The sequence below is a fragment of the Cydia strobilella genome, chromosome 5 (genome assembly GCF_947568885.1).
Source record: "Cydia strobilella chromosome 5, ilCydStro3.1, whole genome shotgun sequence".
In the NCBI taxonomy this organism is placed as follows: Eukaryota; Metazoa; Arthropoda; class Insecta; order Lepidoptera; family Tortricidae; genus Cydia; species Cydia strobilella.
The window spans coordinates 16,230,628-16,253,978 of record NC_086045.1 but is presented as its reverse complement, the minus strand read 5'-3'; the positions used below and the strand labels follow the sequence as shown (position 1 = coordinate 16,253,978).

Below are 23,351 nucleotides of genomic sequence, written 5' to 3'. Positions count from 1 at the left end.
AAAAACAAGATTGGGACAATTCTAGGGATTGACAGGGCAAGCTATGCTGGCGCCATCTGTAAAATACTCCGACCGGACAAACCTAATCATATTACTATTTCTTTCTCTATAATATGCTTGTAATAATGTTCAGACCCAGTATTGACAGGGATGTCAATGAGGGCATTATAATTTCAGTGCAATGAATGAAATAAATAAATCATTCATTCATTATTTAAAATTATGTCAACTGTCGATTGTAATGTGGCTAAGTATAGATTCCAGTCAAAGCCAAATTACGGAGTGCTCGTCGTTGCCCACTGCCCATAACCACGTGCTGCCCAACTACAAACATTAAGTTTATACACAACTTCATTTTAGTTTTCTATTAGTTTTAATTTTGTAGGTAGTTTTTAAATAGTTTTAGGTCATATTTTTTTAGGGTTCCGTACCCAAAGGGTAAAAACGGGACCCTATTACTAAGACTCCGCTGTCCGTCTGTCCGTCTGTCTGTCTGTATGTCACCAGGCTGTATCTCATGAACCGTGTTAGCTAGACAGTTGAAATTTTCACAGATGATGTATTTTTGTTGCTGCTATGACAACAAATACTAAAAAACAGAATAATATAAATATTTAAAGGGTAAAAACGGGACCCTATTACTAAGACTCCACTGTCCGTCTGTCTGTCTGTCACCAGGCTGTATCTCATAAACCGTAATAGCTAGACAGTTGAAATTTTCACAGATGATATATTTCTGTTGCCGCTATAACAACAAATACTAAAAACAGAATAGAATAAATATTTAAGTGGGGCTTCCATACAACGTGATTTTTTTGCCGTTTTTTGCGTAATGGTACGGCGGAACCTTTCGTGCGTGAGTCCGACTCGCACTTGGCCGGTTTTTATTAGATTTAGCTTTTGTTTCTTATTATTTTTGTTGTCTTATGCTGCTTAGTAAATATGCACATACAACGTAGTAAGAAGGTAGTACAAAATACAACCTTGATAGGGCGTAGCAAATTAGTTTTTAGTAGTAAATAGTGTATGAAACTAACAAAGGATATTAAAATAACATAAGATAAGATAAACGTTAATCTACCTACTTAATATTCGTATAATGTATTCCTGAATAACAATACCTACAGATTAGGTATGAAAGGTCGCCCGACCACATAAAGAGCGCCCAGTGTAGAAGAACGCCAAGCGCTCTCCGAACGTCGGGCTGCGCTCGACTTTTTAGCGCGGAGAGCTCCGCTACTTCAGCATGACAGTCCGGTGTAGTGTATTGGCTATTGCGTTACTTATAAAATGTATAAGATTATAAGCGCTGGAATCGCCTACAACAACACTTAAACCAAATGCATCTATAGACACTTCGATATCCACTGACCGATGATCATACTGACGTCAGGCCACGCTCGTTTAAATACGTCACTTTGATTTAGGTACCTATTTAATGGGAATTAGCACACTTACTCTTTGATTAAGTGGCACATTTACATGAAAACATTAACAATTAAATAGTTAGTGTGTCAATTGTATTAACTAAATTGAACATTATAATTATTAAGTATATAATAGTTTAATAATTATAAGGAACCTGTAGGTAGTGTAGGTATGGGTACACTTCAATGCGTTTCCCACAACTATACTACGTTTTAAACCGTTTCTGAATTTATTTACTTCGGGTTCGTGACTTCATGAATCCATATTATTCATAATCTTAGATTAGTCTGGAAAAACCACTTATCCTCGTTGTGGCTTTGCGCAATTGAGAATTAAAAACACAACAGGCAGGCCTTGTGCCGTGGCTAAACATCTAATTAACTATTAACGGTTACCTATCCGTTGAAGAAATGAGTAAGAGCGGTTGTTTGAAGGGCTTGCTATAAATTCAATGTCAGCTCTCATCAGCTGAGGTGTTTATTTACTTGCTTTAGGGAGGTAGGTAGGTAGTTATATTTTCAATTACCGTACCCGTAGCAAACAAGTGACGTATTTGCGATTGTGTTAGTTTAAATTAAATAGAGGTTTGATTAACAATTACGAAGACTCCGTTCCGTGTTGTTTTAAAATATAAACGTTTGCTTTTTTAATGCAAACAGGAAAGCATATATAATCTTCATCTGTCAATCTACACTTTGCCATAGTTATTAAGTTATAACTAAATCTTACATGTTGTGCTTAGAACTTCACTTTTAGTATTGTGTAATGTGATTTGTTTCGGATTAGTCATATTCTTCTCTCTGTTATAAAGTCGTTTATTTTGAGCAAGGTCGCCTCGCTTTGGTATTCTTTTATTTGATGCGTCTAAATACGCCCCACTACGCACGCATTAAAGTTGATTTTGCAAAACATGCTTAGCAAGTATAAACGCGTGCTAATGATCAGTTGTCCGTTAGTTGTGTTTTACCTATACACACCTATCTATACAAGTTTAGATGCCTTTTGGTCGACCTGTGGGTTTTAGACTATGGTTTTAGACGACATATTTTTAGCAGTAATGAAAATGCAGTTGATTGTTTAATTTGTTTAAAAAGTTGCTAAATTCTAAACTTTCTAGCAGCTTTTATAATGTAATTAGCGGAATTTAAATCTGTCCAAAATGGCCAAATACAGAATGAAATTTTACATTGAACGTCACCCGGCGCGCCGCGGCAGTTTATTATGAAATTTTCCATACAATAAAATTTAGCGAACTCTTAACGATGACAAACAATTTGGTGCACCGGCCCTAAGTTATACAGTATGTTGTTTTTTTCCCAGAAGCGGCGAGCCCGTTCATAAAGCGGCCACCGCCGCCGACGCCGACGCCGACGCCGACGCCGACGCCGACGCGCGAGTCGGCCGGCAACCAGGAGGCCAACTTCTACAACAACCCCTGCTACGTGCGCGGCCCGCACCTTCCCTCCAAGTCAGTACCTACTACACACAACACAATCCATAATACTTATTGTTTGCATACGATATTCTGCTCAATATTTGGATAGACATGTGACCGAAACAAGCGGGCAAAGTCTTTAATGTCTGTATTATTGTGTTCAAATATGTAACAACTAACAACCGGCTTATAACGTATTATTAGTTAAGTTTGATTAGTAGGTATCTATTGCGTATGTACATAATAACAACGCAAAGCGAATAACTCGTAACTCAAAGAGTATTCAAATACAATAATGAATGAACACTTCAAGTTGTGGTTTAATACAAGGTTAATAAAAAATTCCAGAAAAGAAAAAAAATATCCTAGTATTTAATTATCAAAAGGGACTTTGCACCATTAGCTTTACCTTTAAGGGCATCGCCAGGGGGTGGCAGTGGTAGGGAGAGTCAGCTGCCTCCCCCTAAAGAATTAAACTTGTAACTAAATGTATGCCCGTCCCACTCCCCTTGGCCATCGCCCATATCTTCTGCCTGCATACAAAAACCAAATTGAAAGCCTAAACAATTGAATGTAATTTAAATTTGAAGTTCGTCATGAAATGCCAACTTATTAGTGTTTTTAGTGTTCTGTGCAAAACTTTGTTTTGAAAAACGGAACACTTATGGGATCACTTTGGTCTTGCAAATCAGTTAAATGCGTTTTTTTATGCAAGGCAATGCTGTTCAACAAAGTATTGTTTTTAGAAAAAAAAAAAGACAAACAACATAATTTCGGTCTCGTAGCCAATTCGCAATTAGACATAAATCGATATAACAACATTTATAAAAATCCCGAGATATCCCGGGAATTTGTTCACCAGTTCCGGTAGGGAAAAATCAGTCTCGGGAATTCCCGGGAGCGTGCCCTATACTTGAGCACAAGCTATATTAAATTTGTCTGTCTGCGCCGTACATTGTGATTATTTTATGATAGTCCGATGCCTGATTTTGTTAGATTTAAACACATACATACTATGTAACATAAGTTTAAACAAGCTGTATATAGTTGTACAATACAATACCTATACAAACTATACTATAGTATACTATAGTATAGTTTGTATAGTATAGTCAAAGAGAATATAATATTAGAGCGGTACTGTCATAGTAAATTTTGTAACCACAGTAAATTCACTGCCATCTATCGACACACTTTAAAACTAAAAACCGTAGTTAGGGTTCCGAACCCAAGGGGTAAAAACGGGACCCTATTACTAAGACTCCACTGTCCGTCTGTTCGTCTGTCTGTCTGTCTGTTTGTCACCAGGCTGTATCTCATAAACTGTGATATCTAGACAGTTGAAATTTTCACAGATGATGTATTTCTGTTGCCGCTATAACAACAAATACTAAAAAGTACGGAACCCTCGGTGGGCGAGTCCGACTCGCACTTGTCCGGTTTTTATTGGTACTTTCGCATAGGTATGACTTGCAGTCGATTATATATTAACTTGGTATATTTGTGGGTAGCCATCAGACGGCGGAGCGCGAGCCCGAGCCGGAGTACCTGCACGACGAGAACACCGCCGAGAGCCCGTGGCGGCCCGGCGACGGCGACAGCGCCAACAACAACACGCATGTCGTATGGCACAAGTGAGTATGGCAGCACCCGTTCAGGATTTTAAAACGAGTGGACACAAGCGTTTTTTTTACATTTATGTTTAATTATTTTATAGATGTTGAAAAAAATCTAAGCCCATACAATCTTTAAATTTAAAATGAAGAATAAAACTTCGATTGCGAGGAAATATACAAAAATATATTACATTTGAGCGCGTAACTCGTTATGATAGTTAAAGTTATGGTGCGCCGCCGCGTGGTGGGGCGATGATGCGAAATTCGCGCAACAACGGTGAAGGATGGCTTGGTTTATTTATACTCTATTGCTACTGGTAAAATAGGTTGTTTTGGCACAATCTACTATTGTTCAACAGATACATATTACGGAATACATAAATGATAAATAAATATTATAAGACATAATGCCACGACTCTTTTCATACACGTATGGGTCGCGGCAATTAGACCGCAGAAATATTTTTTGAGAACAACCCTTACAACAGATATGGTTAGATTGGTTAGAGCAGTGGCACGCAGATGCAGACATTAAATGAAAGGATTGATAACAGTTCGGAGTCCGGCAGCAGCAGCGCGTCGTCGACGAGCGCGGGCGCGGCGTCGCTGGCGGCGCAGCTTGCGGCCGCGCGCGGCGCCACGCTGGTGCGCCCGCCCTGCCAGGACGCCACCCCCAGCAAGGTGCCCCGCCTGCGACAGGTAACTTTAACCTCATGCTTTTGGATAGGATTTTGTGGAGACAGGAATATTTTTTTTTCCACTGCACAGAAAATTTGTGATGATACCGATGATAGTAGCAACTAGTATATAGTTGGAGTTTGAATTTTATGAAAATAATCTTAGTATTTTTAGCTTTTTTATTTTTTAACATAACACTATGTTGTGTAATAAAAAAAAGTATTTTTGTTATTGAACATTAGGGACACTATGGATGCTAGAAGCTGGTAAAATCGTCATTCACATAGGTATAAGCTAATAATTATTATTATTGCACGTGCACAACTAGACTATTAGAGGTGTATTCGGGAAAATCACCCATATTCCATATTCCTATCAAGTCCAAGAGTCAATTTTTGGAACTAATCTACAATCGGAAGGCACGCTAAATAATTTCCACTTGACTGTTTAATACCGTAATAGTTATTTACGATACAAGTGCGGAAAAGAGAAAATTCGAAACGAGTGGCGATAAATTAAAACACGACCGCAGGGTGTTTTAAATCGACACGAGTTGTGAATTACCGATTCGCACGTGTATCGTACAACGTTTTACAGTACATATGGCCCTTTAAACTTTCGACATATGCACGAAAAGTGTTCTTTACGCACTAGTGCGAGAAAGTACCACCAGCACCATATGTACTGTAAAAGTAATTTTTATTTTGTTTCCTGCTACATCTCAATAATGCGATTTCCTAGGTTCGTAGAAATAATATGGATAGGATTTTTTGCCTTCCTGTTTACAGCCATGCCCCGTATTTTGTTAATTACCTAAATAAATGGTAAATGGAAATCTTAATCATGGTTCTAACGGCAAAAACAGGTTTTATTGCTTAAAAGTAAAAATCATTGTTTAAAAATCAAAGCCACGGCTCAATTGGACCCGTATCCAGATCTGTACCCGTGTACAGCGAGTGTTCTGTTGACATACCTATATAAGATGTCCGTGACCGCATGTAACGTGGTGTGGGTGATATTTGTCCCCAGGACACGAACAACAACAGGAACAACCGCGACCGCGACGACGAGGAGACGCAGCCGCGTGCGGGCGCGGGCGCGGGCGCGGGCGGCGGCGCCACCTTCAACATCCTCGTCAACGTGCAGCAACTCAACGACGTCAAACTCTGAGCCGCGCCCGAGCACGACGAACCCCGCCCTGGTGCTACGCTACAACGATCCGCGGTTGCTCAATACTGGTTTGCTCAAGCTGAGATTTGCGAAGCATTTAACCGCTCAATGAGATTAGCTAGTTATATTTGTCCACAAGCGCAATGGCGTCAGTATTTTTTACCTCAATTAAGTTATGTTTGAGAAATAACTATAAAATCTTGACTAGCTGCGCGCTGTGTAGTTGAATGCTGTATTTTAATACCAAAACGTGGATCATTTTACAATTAGGCAAAAAGTGTATCGGTAGGATACGTGTCTGATCTGCGTGGTTTTTCCTAGTGATAATGTTTACCTAGTTTTAAGAAAAGTCGTAAACACAACTCAAGCACATTTAATTTGTTTTAGTTGTGTATTTGATCTCGATGCCAAGGTTATTTATCTATTAAAAAAGTAAAAAAAAGTCACAGCTTTGGCCATATTTTAAATTAATTATAGCATAATGATATGATATAATATACTTATTTTATAACAATATAGAAATGCTTTTTATTCTAATATACATGTCTTTTCTGCTCGTCTTTATCACATAATTGTACTGATACTTGATGAATTGAACAGCTTTGCTCGAAGGTTTGAATTGTAATATTATGTTTTTCTTGAATCTACACTAATGAATGTTTTTATATTGTACAGTTATACAGTTGTACATGATTTTGGACAATTTTCATTTGTTAACATTTAACCACAGGTGGGGACGGACGAACAGGATCATCTATAAATCGCAGATTTTTATTATAATTCGTCACTTGTTCTATTTTCGATTTAAACATTAATTAAATATTGCGTGATAGACAAAGCTAACATTCAATCCCTTCGCGCTAGATAGCGTTGTTGACTGTCCAGTGATAAAGTTTCCTATTCTATCGTGGTCGCATGAGCATGAGCATTCACACCTAAACTCTCTTGTACTGTACTAGTTGTACTTAGGTATGCATTTTAAAACTCTGCTTAGCATGGTTAAGTCTGACCATTTTGACATGCGTCCACTAGTTTATTTTCTTAATTTATCTGTACCTATCTATATTGCGAAGAGCGGCTAGTGGCTGCTAGCTGCGCAAATCCGTTCTCATCGAAAAAAGTACTTGGCCTTCTTTGTTTTCACCTTGGTGAGGCCGGACTTCAATTCTAATCTCGCGGTGGGCTATTGCTTTTAACATTGCTATTTTCACGGCCTTCGATAAGATAGCTAGTCTGGCGGAATTCCATAGCTACCTATGCAATATGCATATTCTGCCTACTCGTTTTTAAGTATCTTAATATTTTATGTGTTGTCATGACTTGATTTTTCCGCCTACTTACGCAACTATAATTGTGTCTTTTACTATAAAACGAGCCTATAAAACTGAGAAGTAAAGCGGTTATTAGATCTACAGTGTCGCCTGGCCGCCCCCGGGGCCGGTATCATGGATTTTCGATGGTCGCGCTGACTGTCCCGTTTCACGAAATATCAGAACATCGTTAACAATATTTGAAACGTGAAAATATATTATTTTGTTTGGAATTGTCAAAAATATTCAATGTAAAAATATCAAACAATGAATATTTTTTATAATGTCAAATGTCAAGTATTACACTTAAATTTAACTAGATATCTATTGTGGAAATATATTTTTTGGTATATTGGTAGCGGGTGTCCTGATATTCCGTGGAACGGAAAACTGCTGTTCTAGGGTGGTAGTGTTAGACCAAGATAAGTCTGCAACGATTTTAATAGCACACGTAGCGAGTCATTCCATATGAAACCGTCTGAAGGCGTGTGCTGACTAATTTAAGATTTTGCTAAAAAAAAAAACAAGGAGGGTGTCTAAAAAAAACTAAATCCATGGAGTTTTTTTAATACTTTGTTTTCGATCGGCACTCATTGAAAGTTTGAAATGGTGTCATTTTCTTACTCCCATAATCTAGGTTCAAACTCCGCTTAGAAGCTTTTGCTGAAAATTATGTTTGTTTTTTATTGTGGCTTATTAACCACCGTTTCCATAATGACTAATAGTATCTAATCAATACGCTTCGGAACTGGGTACTGAGGCACTGAAGATTCGTATAAATATGCTAATTTTCTTAGTTTTCAGACTAGAATTCCGACTTTCCTATTAAAGCCTGACCAGTATATATGATCATTGTCAAGAGGGCGCTGTTATTTTTATGTATAGGGTGACAGTTCAGTATATTATGAAAAAAATAGTTCTAATGAAATTCCGCAACATGGCGCGTGATCTTATATTCCTGGTCAGGCTTTAGACCAAAGACTTTGTTTTTTCTGGCTTCTAGAATATAACAATTTAAACAAATGTTGTCAATTTCAAGTTCTCAAACTGTATTTTTCGTATGAAAAGACATACTTACTTCTATATTGAAATTTAAAAAACCGGACAAGTTCGAGTCGGACTCGCCCACCGAGGCTTCCGTACTTTTTAGTATTTGTTGTTATAGTGGCAACAGAAATTATACATCTGTAAAAATTTCAACTGTCTAGCTATCACGGTTCATGAGATACAGCTGGTTACAGCCAGACAGACGGATGGACAGACGGACAGAGGAGTCTTAGTAATAGGGTACCGTTATTACCGTTTGGGTACGGAACTCTAAAAAATTGAAATGGAAGCACTGACCGCTGGAAAATCAAATTAAGTGAAAATTAATATTTGAATTAACTATCACATGATAGATCATATGCTAAAATTTACATTGCAACTAGACTTTATAGTGTTACTTTTGCTAAGGAGATATATTTTTTGAAAATCGTAAAATTTGCACAACACGTAGTTAACCCCGGGTTAGTGGAATGGTGAAAGTGGCGCTAAGATCTTTATCTTACTATCAGTGTTGTGCAAATTTTGTTTATTTATGGTTACCTGCCAATATATATACTAGTGGTTCTGTTAGACCTCGCGATAAACTTAAAAAAAATAAAAATAAAGAATACATCATTGTCGTTATCACAGCGAACTCACAATGGTCTTAAGCGCCATGGACCGTGTGGCGCTTAAGTCTTTTATGCCAATTTCCGCAATTTTGAACATTTTCCAAAAAAAAAACAAAGAAAAAAAAATCTTAACTACCAAACCTGTTCACGAAATATTATAAGAATATGCTGAGAAATGCAATTATATGAGTTTTGCATATATAAAAAAAACCTTTGCACTGCGTGCTATCAAAATCGTTGCAGACTTATCTTGGTGTAACTGTAGCACCCATTGACCGGCCCCCGTTTGCAAGTGCCCTGGCAATCGTATAGATCTAATAAGCGCTTAAGGTATGATTCACACCGTTTCGAGCTCTTCTGTGTCGCAACTACGCAGTAAATACATTTTTGGTATTTCTGGCTAGATATCACACTCGTTGTCCTTTGTTCGGTACAAATGCATTGTGTTTTATGTTCGCTAGTCGAGAAGTCTCAAGTACTTATGTCCTATGGATTGCCTAAATATATACATAAGAATTTAACTGCGATCAAAGCGCACCAAGCGATGTGTTATTCCTATTTGAAAGTGTTCTCTGTTGTGTTTCGCATTAATTTAAGAGGACGACATTTTTCACGGTTTTGTAATAAAAATGTCGCCCAAAAATAATATCCTCTTAATAGTCCTAATTTTATTATAGGTAGTTATTGGAGAATGATTGGACTCTTTACATCGAATTTTAAAATCTTATTGGTGGATCTGATATGTAGACGTTAGTTGCTAGCTTCGATGTACAGTGAAAGTTTTATAAATATTTCGTCAAAAGTAATACTTTGATAATTATTTGTGTATAAAAATGTCTTCCAAAATAAGTATATATTAATTTTTGGGTCTCTATTGTTTGACATAATTATTGAAAGTCATAATGTAATGATTGTATCATTAGTCATAATTTGGTTTTTCTCAGAAACGCGTAACTTTTCAGGATTGCTATAAAACAAACCTAACCTAACCTATACAATGTGTGGCCTGTAATACGAGCAAAAAATTAAACTGTAGGCTGTACTCTTCATACCGACCAACATTTGTTCAGCGACTTTTAAAAATAACTTGTGTTTTGATTTTTAATACACTTTAAAGTTTTTTCCAAGACTCAATGTATTGCGAATTTTGTTATGTTTAAGGTGTGACAGGCAACGTCAATCACAATGATAATGGCGTACATTGAAGATAATATTTATTTTGTATGAAAAATACGAAGTCTAAAGTCTTCATTATTTTTTAAATTCGCTGAACAAATGTTGGTCAGTTTGAGGAGTATAGCCTACAGTTTAATTTTTTGCTCCTATTACAGGCCACACATTGTATATCTATAGGATAACCCGAGGAAAATCCTGAAAGTCAACGGGTTCAGAATTATGACTAATGATAATATGACAATCATTACATTATGACTTTCAATAATTATGTCAAACCAAGGGACCCCATTAATTTGATTGTTTATAATAAAAGATTTTGTATCCATTTTTAACAATGAAACAAAGACTTCACCATGGGTAATATATATATGTTTTGGGTTTATCGCCAAATTGGTTAACGAGCCACCTTTTAAATATGTTTCATCGCTAAATTCACTTGTCTGTTTTGCATAGGCTGGTATTCCATCTGTCCAATATCTTGGTCCAATGTGTATTTCTATTTGCGTCTCACATTTTGCTTAATGATAGAGTGAGACGCAATGAACATTAGACAAAGAAATTTGTCAGGTGGCATACCACCCTGAATACAAGTTCTGCACTTAAACAAAATGTGTTTATCATATTTTTTACGATGTAATCTGTAGTGTGTCATTACATTAAATAGGTACATTTACCAAATACTCATAGGTATTTATTTGTCATAAAAATGTAGGTACGTACGAGCCCCGATGCATATGTTTTCGTCTAGTCAGACCATTTTTTAAAATTCTCGCGTTTGTACAAAAATAATGTTTAAGTTTAAAAATCACTAACATTTAATACTAATGCTAATGTAGTTTAATTTTATATGGTAATACTCTCCAATAACTAAATCCAAATACACGAAATACCGTTTGTACTAAAAAAAAATAACGATTTTTTTATTTGACGGGTAGGAATATAACAGATGTGAAAAGGGCTATTACTAGGGGAAGCAACACGGCTCTACCAATGTACTGACGATTTTGTTTCGAGTCCATGCATGCAGCAGTGCTATAGGAGAGGACAATATGATTTGGAGAACGTTTTTGAAAAGTACATTTTTTTAACAATAAGAGTCTCATGCAATTTTATTATACGATCAAAATAAACTAGATTAAACATTACTATTACGGTTCCCTTTACTGGGTCATTTTATCTTCATGTGTAAAATTTATTAGAATAAACAAAATTGTTGTGTGGAGCTAGACGAACTAATTTGCATCGGGGCTCGTACAAGAGCAATGAAGACTGGTCGCTTTGCGTGGCATTTTCACTGCCCTTGAGTGTAGTTTTTATTTACATTGTAGGTTGTATCGTATACAGTATTACCTCGATGACTAGGTGTTTTTATTCTAATAAATTACAGTGTACAGTAAAGCTGCTATTTGAAATTTCGAAAATTTAGCAAACCTCACTGGTTACCAACAGCTACTTATCAGCTAAAGTGTTTTGATTGACCAGGGTACAGAAACCAGGGTGTCTCGCGGGATAAATTAGAACGATAAGTGTTTTAAGTTTTCAGTTGAAAAATATTTTACATGCTTGGAACAAATGCTTATAAGTACTGTAAAAATGTTTCAAGTATTGAGAAGGCGTAAACGAGACACACTTCATCGTAGCTCGGTAAATTTATCTGACTGCCATTTTACTGAATATGCGTTAAGGGGGCCCACTGATTATCAGTCCGCCGGACGATATCAGCCAGTCAGTTAGATAAAAAAAAATACTGTTCTGAACAACTGACAGGCCGATATCGTGCGGCGGACTTGTAATCAGTGGGCCCCTTTACCTATTTATTATTTCAATAAATACATCCTCTACGATTCGCGTTGTCTTGGATGTTAACTTTATTATTTTATAAAACAAGATGCATGCATCAATTAATATGATTAATTGTGATTTATTTATTTATTTCATTTGTCTTTATTTTCAACCGCTTAATTTTCCAAAATGAATCGAATTTAAAAATATTTTAAAATACCTATTAAAAGTGCATATATGTATGCTTCTGCACTACAGTTATAAAACAATGTTTTAGAAGAAAAATATTGTACCTACGTTCTTCCTTGATGTTAAGTAGAAATAACAGGCGGAAGACGACGTAATAAACAACATGTACAGTCGCCATCAGATATATCGGAGCGGCCAAGGTGCTCACAAATATCTGAACACGCCTCTATTGTCAAGGCGCTAGGTGCGTGTTCAGATATTTTTGAGCACCTCGGCCGCTCCGATATATCTGATGGCGACTGTACCATCGCCCACACTGTTACCAACTGTCCATAGGTGGACTTTATTACATAAGGTTCACCTATGGACAGTTAACAGTGTTGCTGTTTGTACCTACTAAAGCAACTTTTTGTGAGATTCTTTTAAGTGGAAGTGGAAAAAAATTTCTACAAAGAGGAATATGGGGACTATGTTCGTATGGAGAAGCGATTGTCCACTTTCCTCTTACCCAGGTTTATATCTGCTGTGAAACTTAAATCCATGTGCCTTGTTAATTTTACAATTGTTATGAACTGGCTGTGTATGTGTAGCACTTATTGATTAAAACACTGGGTTTGTAAATATTAGGTACTTGGAATTTAAATTGTAATAGGTTAAGGTACTTATTTTTATTGTAAAAACCTTCCTTAAATATTTTTTTCAGAAATATTAAGTACTTAATATTTCTAGTCACGACGATACATAATAGACAAATTGTTACTATTGAAGAGGAATTTTTTTACAAATATAAAATTCATTATATAAATTGGTTTTATTTTTATACCTTAAAAACGGAACATAACGGTACTTGCATTTCCTCATTTAAATGGTAATTAATAGCGAATGTTATACAGTTTGATATTTCACAAGCTTATAGTATTTTAGTTCTGGATCCCTGATCGCATAATGAATTTTAAAACGTAGATATATCGGAGCGGCCGAGGTGCGTAAAAATATCTGAACACGCACTCCGAAAGACAATTCCCAACTCTCAGCTCACCAGTTGGCGCCACTGTAGATGTAGGTCTATCTAAACAGATCTCAAAATTCTTCTATGCTTATTTTTATAAAATCAATACGTTCTAATATACACAAAGGTATTTTCCCTTCACTAGCTCGGAAAGCCGTCTTTTATCCTTTAAAACAAGCGGGGAAAAACGCATTTTATCCACTAGTGGGGAAAGTAAATTGACCTTGGATGGGGCGTGTTTAAGTAGCTTGACAGATAACAAAACGTAAAACGCTCATAATAATGGTTCGTTCGATATTAATTATCATTAAATAAATGGTTTGAGAATGTAATAAAAAATACCAGATTTAGCTTTATTTAATGTTTTGAAGTCATAAACCTTAAAATTCCATAATAAACGTTTGTTTTTTAATAATTACGTTAAATATAATTCTGAACGCACAAGTTAAGTCGATGCAATTTCAAAACGCATCATTGACATTTCATACGTCAGAAATGTCAACATTGTCAACAAAAATTTAACTTGAAAACTTTTCACGTAGGACTTCCGGTTCGAGCGCCATCTTGATAGTTAGCATCGTGATTAATTACTTTGTTTTTTGCTTATTAATATTGTTTAAAGTGTAATATCGATAGCTTATTATACAGTAAACTAATGTGGTAGTGTGCAGTGAATGGAGAATTAATTTTGAAGCGCGTTTAACCACCATCTTGGAGTCAACGGCCGGTAGTCCACGTGCTTCTTGTAAAGACTAGCTATCGATTTACAAGAGCTAACAAATCACCGTACACTGTCTTGTACAACCGTACAATTTTTGTCGTTTGTAAACCTCTCAATACCTTGATACTGGCGAAATAGTCCCACTGGGCTGAAGCCATAATTTTAAAAGAAGAAGAAGAAGAAGAACTTTTCACGTAAAAGTACAGAATTTCCAGAGTTTTTTGATATAATATCGTACAAAAATGAGTGATTGCAGTTGATGAAGATGATCTAACACCTGTGGATGTTGCACTTTCCTCGCTATAGTGAGGGGAAAAGTTTTGTGTTACACACGGGTGCAAATGTATTTTACTTCTCGTGTGTTAAAACACTCGCTACGCTCAGGATTCTATTTTAGAACCACTCGCTTCGCTCGTGGTTCAACTATAGAATCCTTTCGCTTGCTCGTATTTCAATTCCACACTCGCGGGTAAAATACCACTTTGCACCCTTGTATAACAAATAACTATTTAACGTCTAAAATTTTAAATAAACACGTAAAGACAACGAAAATTTTACATCACCTATTCAGCAAAGGGCTTTTTCTCCCCTGCTAGGAGGGATCAAAGTGGCAGTTTTCTGTTCTAGGGCACAATTATTTTTTGCGTGTTATTTTTTTAGATTAAATAATATTTTGAAACAATCATTTCCTCATAGGTGGTGTAAAAAGCAGTATGTGTCACATGGTAGCAAAATTATTTCCACCTTAGGCGTTAACACTTGAATCCCTCACTACCCTCGGGATTCTATTTTAGAATCCTTCGCTTCGTTCAGGATTCAATGTACGCCCTGGCCGTAAATATGTCATTTTGCTCCCTTGTGACACAATCTACTATTTTCAGTGGTGGCGCCCATGTTGCTATTGGCACGTCAAAGGTCGTATAACGGATAAAAAGGACAGTTCTTGAAGAATAGTTCCTTGTTTGATTACTATTTACTATAGGTTTACACAGTTTCAGTAACACCAAAATAACGTTTTTTGCGTGATTTTTGTTTAAAACAAAGTTTTACTATGAATTTAGCGCAAACAAATATTCGAAAGAAGATAGATGCGCATATATTTAAATGTAGTAATAGTGTGTAATGACCTAATTACTTAGTAAAACGCAATTGTTTTTGTATGGAATGCGAACCACCTTAAAATTTAGTTTTTTCTTCTCGAGTGTGATTAGTGTGATGTAAAACATTGTGTTGTAACTCCGGGGGTAAGAATATTGTATACTAGAGTGTAAGCGTGCGCTCCACGGTCGCTGACAAGACCCTCAGACCGCGTGGTCTTGGTCTGGGCGGACCGTGTCGTGTAGACAGTTGTTTACAACAAAATTTCGTTTGTCCTCCTGACGCCCTTGGCATGCGAGCGCACGCCAGCGTCCGCGGTCTGAGCGGCCGGTCCGGAACCGTGTGGCCGCCCGTCGCCGACCGCACTAGGCCACTACTCAGCAACATTTCTATAAATTCATCAAATACTTTCCTCTCCATTCTCAGAAAGTTATGTATGTCCCCGTAGTCCAGCAAATTCATGTAGTTGATGAGTTGAAATGACTCAACAAATGCCGTTTTTTGAGCCAGCGTTTCATCCATATCCTTTAATGCCACGCAAAAAAAAAATGCCACGCCAACTTTCTGAAATTTCGATAGACTAGGGGACATATGTGTGTGCGCTTGCAATACGTGTTGTCCGTCCGCGAGTTCTGAACACACTGTGGTCTGCCACCGTCTAACCAGACAACTCAGACGGACCCACAGACCAAGGTCAGACGTTGTGATGGCTTGTCAGCGACCCGTCTTAACCCCCTCCCCCCCTCGTTGCACAATGTACTAGTTTTCGTCCGTCAGCTGCTGAGGACCAGATAGATACTTTTGACTGCTGGAACTAAAAGAACACAGCGAAACGCCATACTACGGACATTTAACGGAGCCTGTTCGTTCTGTATTAAGTATTGTTACTTATTTTATACTAAAAGAATTCGCTGCTTATGGATGAAGTTGACAATTTTATTAGTGTTCCTACTGTGTACTGGACGCCTAGCCAAGATAACAATCGTACATTGACAAACACCAAACGAAAACAAAAAAATGTATCGGGATGACAGACGCTACGAAAAGTCACGTGACTGTTTTCATACATTATTCAAGTTTTGATTGGCGTTATCTATCTACAATTGTCACCTTGGCTAAGTTGGCTAATAGGTGGGGTGGGAATGGGAACCTACAACAGGGATGTTGTCTGGCATGAAAACACGCTCGTGGACCGAATTTTCCGCAGACTGATTTGGCCTCATTGACCTGAAACTGATTTTTATATTATTCCACAACGAAAAAGTTAATGAATCCAAAATCTTCTTCATGAAAACCTTGAAGTAATTAAAGATATTGATCTTTACTATTATTTATTTGTATAAGAAAAAACTTAGAGCTACTATAGTCGAACCATTATGAGATCAATCGTAAATACTTAAGATAGAAGCGACATCAAACAGTGCGAACTTGATGGTAATGAGCCTATACAGTACAGACAGAGCTAGCTAGTGGTATTGGTGACGTGACCAAGAGTTTAGTCCGCCTGCGCGACGAACAGCGCCGCGGCGTTCAGCAGCGCCGTGTCTCGCGACAAGGTGTGGTGGAGCGGCGCCCGGGCGGTGAATATCACTTGCTCGCGGGCTTCGTTGTTGTACACGGGGATCTCGAACGAAGTCTCGGAACCCAATGCGGACTCCTGTGAACAACGGGTAAATGAGATGTGCGGTTAAGAAGATAGTGGACGACCGCTTTCCCCATATAAACATGGTCCCCAATATTTATAAAATGTTAATATCCTGAGGAAAATGGAATCTACGTTAAAATTCAAGGGCCGAAGTTACAAAACGAAACGAAGTGGGGTTTTGTAAAGACAGGCCCGAGAATTTCAAGACCCAATTACATACCTATGTACCGTTGCACACAATATTTTTTCTAAGACAGCAGCAAACACCTAAATTTATAAATAAAATCAAAGAAAAAAATTGTTTCTAGATCTTTGCCTAAAAGTCAGAATAAAAAAAACAGCTATTGCATAATATTGTATGAATATTCCTAAGAACATTGCTGTTAGGATCCTAAGAACACTGCACCGCGCCGGGGCCCGCCGCGCCGCGCTTCGTATAAAGTTGATTTCGATGTCACTGGCAGTCCTTTATTCTACAAATAAGAGTGCTAGAGTAGGAAAAAATATGTGTGCAACGGTACATAATTAGGTCTCAGGCCTCTGTCTTTACTAAACTCGACTTCGTCTCGTTTTGTAACTTCGTTTCATTCCTTGAATCTGTATGTACCATGGAATGCAATAAATAAATCAAATGAAATACATTTTAAGAACCGTTAGTAGGCATGTATCTGTTGCACAAAATACTATTATCGGATACAAGTATGAAATACTTCTACACAAATTAGTTTAACAATATAAACACGAACAGCAAAACAATTACGAGCTATTTTTACACACACAGTCATAGTACTGAATCACCTGACCTGATTCACCTGTCAACCTAAAACATTCCCACTTCATAGTTATCTAGGTATTTTTATCAGTAGTGAACATTACAATATTTTAGTCGTAAGTACTGAGAAAAATAATTGCCAGTATAACAACTCGCTTTGTCTGTACAAGATTCATTTTCGGCCTACGGAAGTACGATCATGTATCTTACTTCCGTCAAAAACTCAATTGGCTTCCAATCCGCCGCCGTAGAGATCTTCACACTCTTTCTCTTCTCTTCAATGTTCTTTTTACACCTTCTTCTCCTCTATACCTCTCTCAAAAATTTCAATTTCTGGCTGAAGGCAGTGGCCACCGTCTGCGTTCTAGCGCGAATTTATCACTTGCCATCCCCTCTCTCGTGGATACAACAAGTCCTTCGCAGTGCGTTCAGTGAAGCTGTGGAATGAGCTGCCGGTTTCGCTCAGACGGGCGCAATCGGTTGCGTCGTTCAAGGAGAGGTTAAAGAAGCTATGGTTATCTGATTGATTAATGTGCCTGTATTTGTATTGTATGTCGCTTTATATTTTTCTACTTCTTTCCAATTTTTAGTGTATTTTCCCCATTCCTTTTTGTGTAATATATTAAATGTTTATCCTATTAATTTTGTATGTATTTATATCCTTTGTCTTTCTGGTACCTTGTTGTACATTTTGCTACATTTGTCACCCTCTTTTCACTTTCTCCTCTCATCTACTCAAAGGTTAACTGGAAGAGATCCCTCAAAGGGATAAGTTCGCCTTTGTACAACTTATTATATATTTGTACCATGTAATTTTTAATATGTATTTTTGTACAATAAAGAGTTTACTACTACTACTACAACTCGCTTTGTTGGTATCTAGTGGGATTTTTTTTTCTCAGTACTTACGACTAAAATAAGTGGAAAAAGGTGAGAATTAAATCCCGCTGATATCACTGCTAACAACTTAGAGGTAAGTAGTGGAAATAACTCACGTTACTTAGCAGTAAATTATATAGTTCGCTTTAGAGAATGTTTTAACGTAGACAATAGCGGTGCAAATGCAACCGACCCTAAATCAGTAGGTTCCGGCCTACAGGTTTCAGCCTCCGCCCGGTGTGGAAATTCTACTCCGAGAGTAAAAAATAAGGTGTTTAAAGTTCATCGGCATCAGTGGCCAAGCCCCTTGTAACCCCTCGGATGCCGAAATTAGTAGGCGCATTCAATTGGGATGGGGCGCATTTAACAAGCTAGGCTATGTTTTTCAAGTCCAAAATCCCAGTCACTGAAAACCAGGGTCTACAACCAATGCGTCCTCCCAGTAATGACATACGCATGCGAGACATGGACGTTAACCGTCGGAAGGGTCCGCCAGCTAAAAGTTGCACAGAGAGCTATGGAGCGCGCGATGCTCGGGATTTCCTTGCGAGACAGAATGTGGAATGAGGATATTCGCCACCACGAAAGTGCCACCTGGTGACAGTAGGATACATTCCCCACAGTACCCACCTGGCCCGGCCGCAGCAGCAGGCGCGGAGCGGGCTGGTGCGGCGCGCAGGCGGGCGCGCAGGGCCGCAGCGCGCGCGCCGCCGCGTCCCAGCGCGCGCCCGTCAGCCGCAGCCCCACCACGCCCAGCGCCGAGGGGGCGTCGCCGTCGCCGTCGCCGTCGCCGTCGCCGTCGCCGCCCTCTGGAGACAGTTGTAAAATACGTTGAAAATACTTCATATTCGGGCCACATTTTGCTATTATAGTCAAAGGGATTCAATGTTTCAATACAGCAGTCACCGCTCCATACCTAACGACATCGACATTGCAAGGCGGGGTGCAAGTTTAAATACAATATCAGGCAGGCCTATCGCTACAGAGCGATATCTTCCAAACAACCTTTGGATTTTGGATAGGTATACAAAAAAAGTTTCAAGTTCCGTTCTATGTTATGTAACAATGAATTACCGGCGGGATCCCAGACGACTTGTAGCGCGAGCTTGTGCGAGGCGTGCGCGAGGCGCGAGGCGGCGCGCGCGCGCACCGCGCACAGCACGCGCTCCGGCCGCAGGAAACAGCGCAGGTCCACCTCTGCTCAATACACATACATGGTTGGAGAGCCGGCAGTAAAGTTTCGAACCAACGTGATACCGCGATGAGATGCACAATGGTTTCCCATAAAACTGATGCTAAGTCCGAATTTGATAGTCTGCCACGGCGGAACTAGCCGAAAGTACAAAAAAAATAGCCACTTCCGGTGCGAAAAAGGGGGGGTCATTTAACCCATCTGATACTGCAATAAAAGCTATGGCATCAGTTAGAAATTTACTGGTAGATACAGAAAAGCGAAATCTGCCAGTATGATTCCTGCCGGAAGTGCTTGGCATACGCTCTCAAAGGTGACCATCAGGACCCCTAAATTAACCCATCTGATACCAGCATGAAACCAATTCCAGTCGGTAGATATGAACCTTCTCTTCAGGAATATATAAGTCTGCCAGGGCGCTTTCAGCCGAAACACCTTGACATGACACCTTGGACCCGGGTATGTCCTTAAACTACGTCCAACAAGAGAGGTAGGGCACAGCGTTATGTCATCACGCTTGAATTTGGAGCAGCCCAACTGGAGAAATACCTCCACCTTACAGAAGACCACAGCCATAATAGCACTGCTGCCTACTTTGTAGGCATGTAGTGTTGTGTTCCTGATGGTGAGTAAGGTTCCCAGATAGCTCCAACCCCCAAACCCCCCCTTTCTAATGATGATGGCGCAGTTAAAGAGGTTACCCCAGGAGGGTACCAGTTGCTGCACTAGCGCTGGAGAACCCCTCACTGGGCTTCCATGCTCAGGTAACATTTTGCCTGAGCGTGGACGCCGAGGCCGCCCCGTTTCGTACTCTGGGGGGGGCAAAACCGCGCTCAACCATCTGTCATCTGCCCGAGGCAAGAGCAAAGCAACTTCGGCACCCCTTGCCACGCTGGCCGTGGACTTCTGCAACATCAGGGGTTTACATTCCAACCTTAATGCTGTCCACCTACACCTCGAGACAGCAAAGCCGGCCTTGCTCTTTTTGACCGAGACGCAGATAGCGTCTCCGGCGGACACATCTTACCTCTCCTACCCTGGGTACGGACTGGAACACTCCTTTTCGCCTAGGGCTGGGGTGTGCGTGTACGTTAGAGACGATATCAGTTTTCGTCGCCTCAACAATCTTGAAGGTAGGGACCTCTCCACCTTATGGCTGCGTATAGACAACGATCACCATCCCCGTGTCTATTCGTGCCTATATAGGTCCCATAGCGGTGATGCCGAAACTGACCGACTCATTGAGCAGATCCAAACGGCTGCAGACTCTGTGCAGCAGCAGATCCCTTCCGCTGAGATCATTGTACTTGGTGATTTTAATGCCCACAACGCCGAATGGCTCGGCTCTAGCAAGACTGATCATGCGGGCAGATCTGTTTATAACTTTGCTCTGGCATATGGCTTGTCACAATTGGTTACTGCGCCTACGCGAATCCCAGATGTGGAAGGCCATGAACCTTCCCTGTTGGACCTTCTGCTGACCTCTCATCCGGTTGACTACAATGTATTCGTTGAAGCCCCACTCGGTTCCTCGGATCATTGCTTGATCCGGAGTACGGTGCCACTCGCGTACCCGCCGCGTCGGCGAGTTGCTTGTGGCCGCCGTGTGTGGCACTATAGGTCAGCAGATTGGGACGGGATGCGGTCCTTCTTTGCATCCTACCCTTGGAGGCAGGTTTGCTTCACGCCGGATGATCCCAACGTCGTTGCTGATTCTGTTGCTGACGTGGTGCTGCAGGGAATGGAGCTTTTCATTCCGTCCTCTGTGGTCCCTGTTGGTGGCAAATCCCAACCTTGGTTTGGTCGTTTCTGCAAAGAGGCCTCTCGCCGAAAGCAGGAATGTTACCAGGCCTGGGTAGACGCAGCGGCAGTACGGGATGTAAAGACTAGCGCATTAAAAAAGAAGTTTAACTTTGCCTCCAGGTCCTTCAAAAGAGTTATTGCCAGAGCAAAGTCGCTGCACATTGGTAGAATTGGCGAGAAATTAGAGCGCCTCCCGTCGGGAACTCGTGCGTTCTGGTCTCTTGCCAAAGCTATCCAGGGGAATTTCTGCACGCCATCTTTTCCACCTCTGCACACGGAGAATGATTCATTGGCCCACGACGCAAAAGACAAAGCCGATCTTCTGGGCAAACTCTTTGCGTCCAACTCGACTTTGGATGACGGGGGAAACGCGCCGCCGACCATACCGCGGTGCGAGAGCTATATGCCGGATGTCCGGTTCAAACAAAGCTCGGTGCGCAAAGCACTTCTTTCCCTCGACACTCATAAGTCGAGTGGGCCCGATGGAATCCCTGCGGTTGTGCTGAAGATGTGTGCTCCCGAGTTGGCACCGGTCTTAACGCGTCTTTTTCGGCTCTCTTACTCTTCCGGCGTAGTCCCGACCTCGTGGAAGTCAGCTTTGGTGCACCCGATCCCTAAAAAAGGCGACCGCTCAAATCCATCCAACTACAGGCCAATAGCTATAACCTCCCTTTTCTCGAAGATAATGGAGTCCATTATCAACTGCCAGCTCCTTCGGTACCTAGAGGACCACCAGTTGCTTAGTGACCGACAATACGGTTTCCGTAGAGGCCGCTCGGCTGGTGATCTTCTAGTCTACCTGACACATCGTTGGGCACAGGCAATCGAGACAAAGGGTGAAGCATTGGCTGTTAGTTTGGATATAGCGAAGGCCTTCGATCGCGTCTGGCACAAAGCACTTCTTTCGAAGCTACCATCTTATGGGCTTCCCGAGAGATTATGTGTATGGGTCAGTAGCTTTCTAGCAGACAGAAGCATAAAGGTCGTAGTTGACGGCGAATGCTCAGACTCCATGTCTGTGAATGCTGGTGTCCCCCAAGGCTGTGTGCTATCACCCACGCTATTCCTTCTGCATATCAATGACATGCTGCAAATCAGCGGAATTCATTGTTATGCTGATGATAGTACGGGTGATGCCTCTTACACCGGCCGCACCAATATCTCTCGGGAAAACGTCATCGAGAGCCGGAACAAACTTGTGTCTGAAATTGAGACTTCCCTAAAAGAAATCTCTGAATGGGGTCGACTAAACTTAGTCCGTTTTAACCCTGCCAAGACACAGGTTTGCGCGTTTACCGCAAAAAAGTTAGAATTTGTCGTATCACCTCGTTTTGAGAGCACTCCCCTGACTGCCGCAGCCAGTATCGGAATCCTCGGCGTCGACATTTCGAGGGAAGTCCAGTTCCGCGGCCATTTAGAGGGTAAGGCCAAATTAGCCTCAAAAAAGCTCGGTGTGCTCAACAGATCGAGACAGTATTTCACGCCGGCCCACCGCCTACAGCTGTATAAAGCGCAGGTTCGCCCACACATGGAATACTGTTCTCATCTATGGGCAGGGGCACCCCAATACCAGCTTCTCCCTCTGGACCGCATCCAGCGAAGAGCGACTCGAATTGTCGACTGCCAGCGTACTTCGGAACGGCTTGACTCCTTGGCGCTGCGTAGAGATGTGGCCTCGCTCTGCATTTACTATCGCGTGTATAACGGGGAGTGCTCCGAGGAATTGTTCGGATTAATCCCTGCAGCTTCTTTTCGCCATCGCCCTACGCGAAAACATTACCATCCTCACC

At 40.3% G+C, this 23,351-nt stretch overlaps 1 protein-coding gene across 1 annotated transcript in view; it reads left to right on the top strand.

Moving 5' to 3' along the window:
* The window catches only part of LOC134741536 (uncharacterized), a 32,049-nt gene extending 18,874 nt beyond the window's left edge, over window positions 1-13,175 (top strand). The window contains exons 5-8 of the mRNA XM_063674356.1: window positions 2,749-2,896; window positions 4,375-4,497; window positions 5,034-5,178; window positions 6,187-13,175. Coding sequence (XP_063530426.1) covers window positions 2,749-2,896; window positions 4,375-4,497; window positions 5,034-5,178; window positions 6,187-6,327 — 557 coding nt within the window. The 3' untranslated portion in view covers window positions 6,328-13,175. The remainder of the gene's footprint in view (window positions 1-2,748; window positions 2,897-4,374; window positions 4,498-5,033; window positions 5,179-6,186) is intronic.
* Window positions 13,176-23,351: the final 10,176 nt, after the last annotated feature.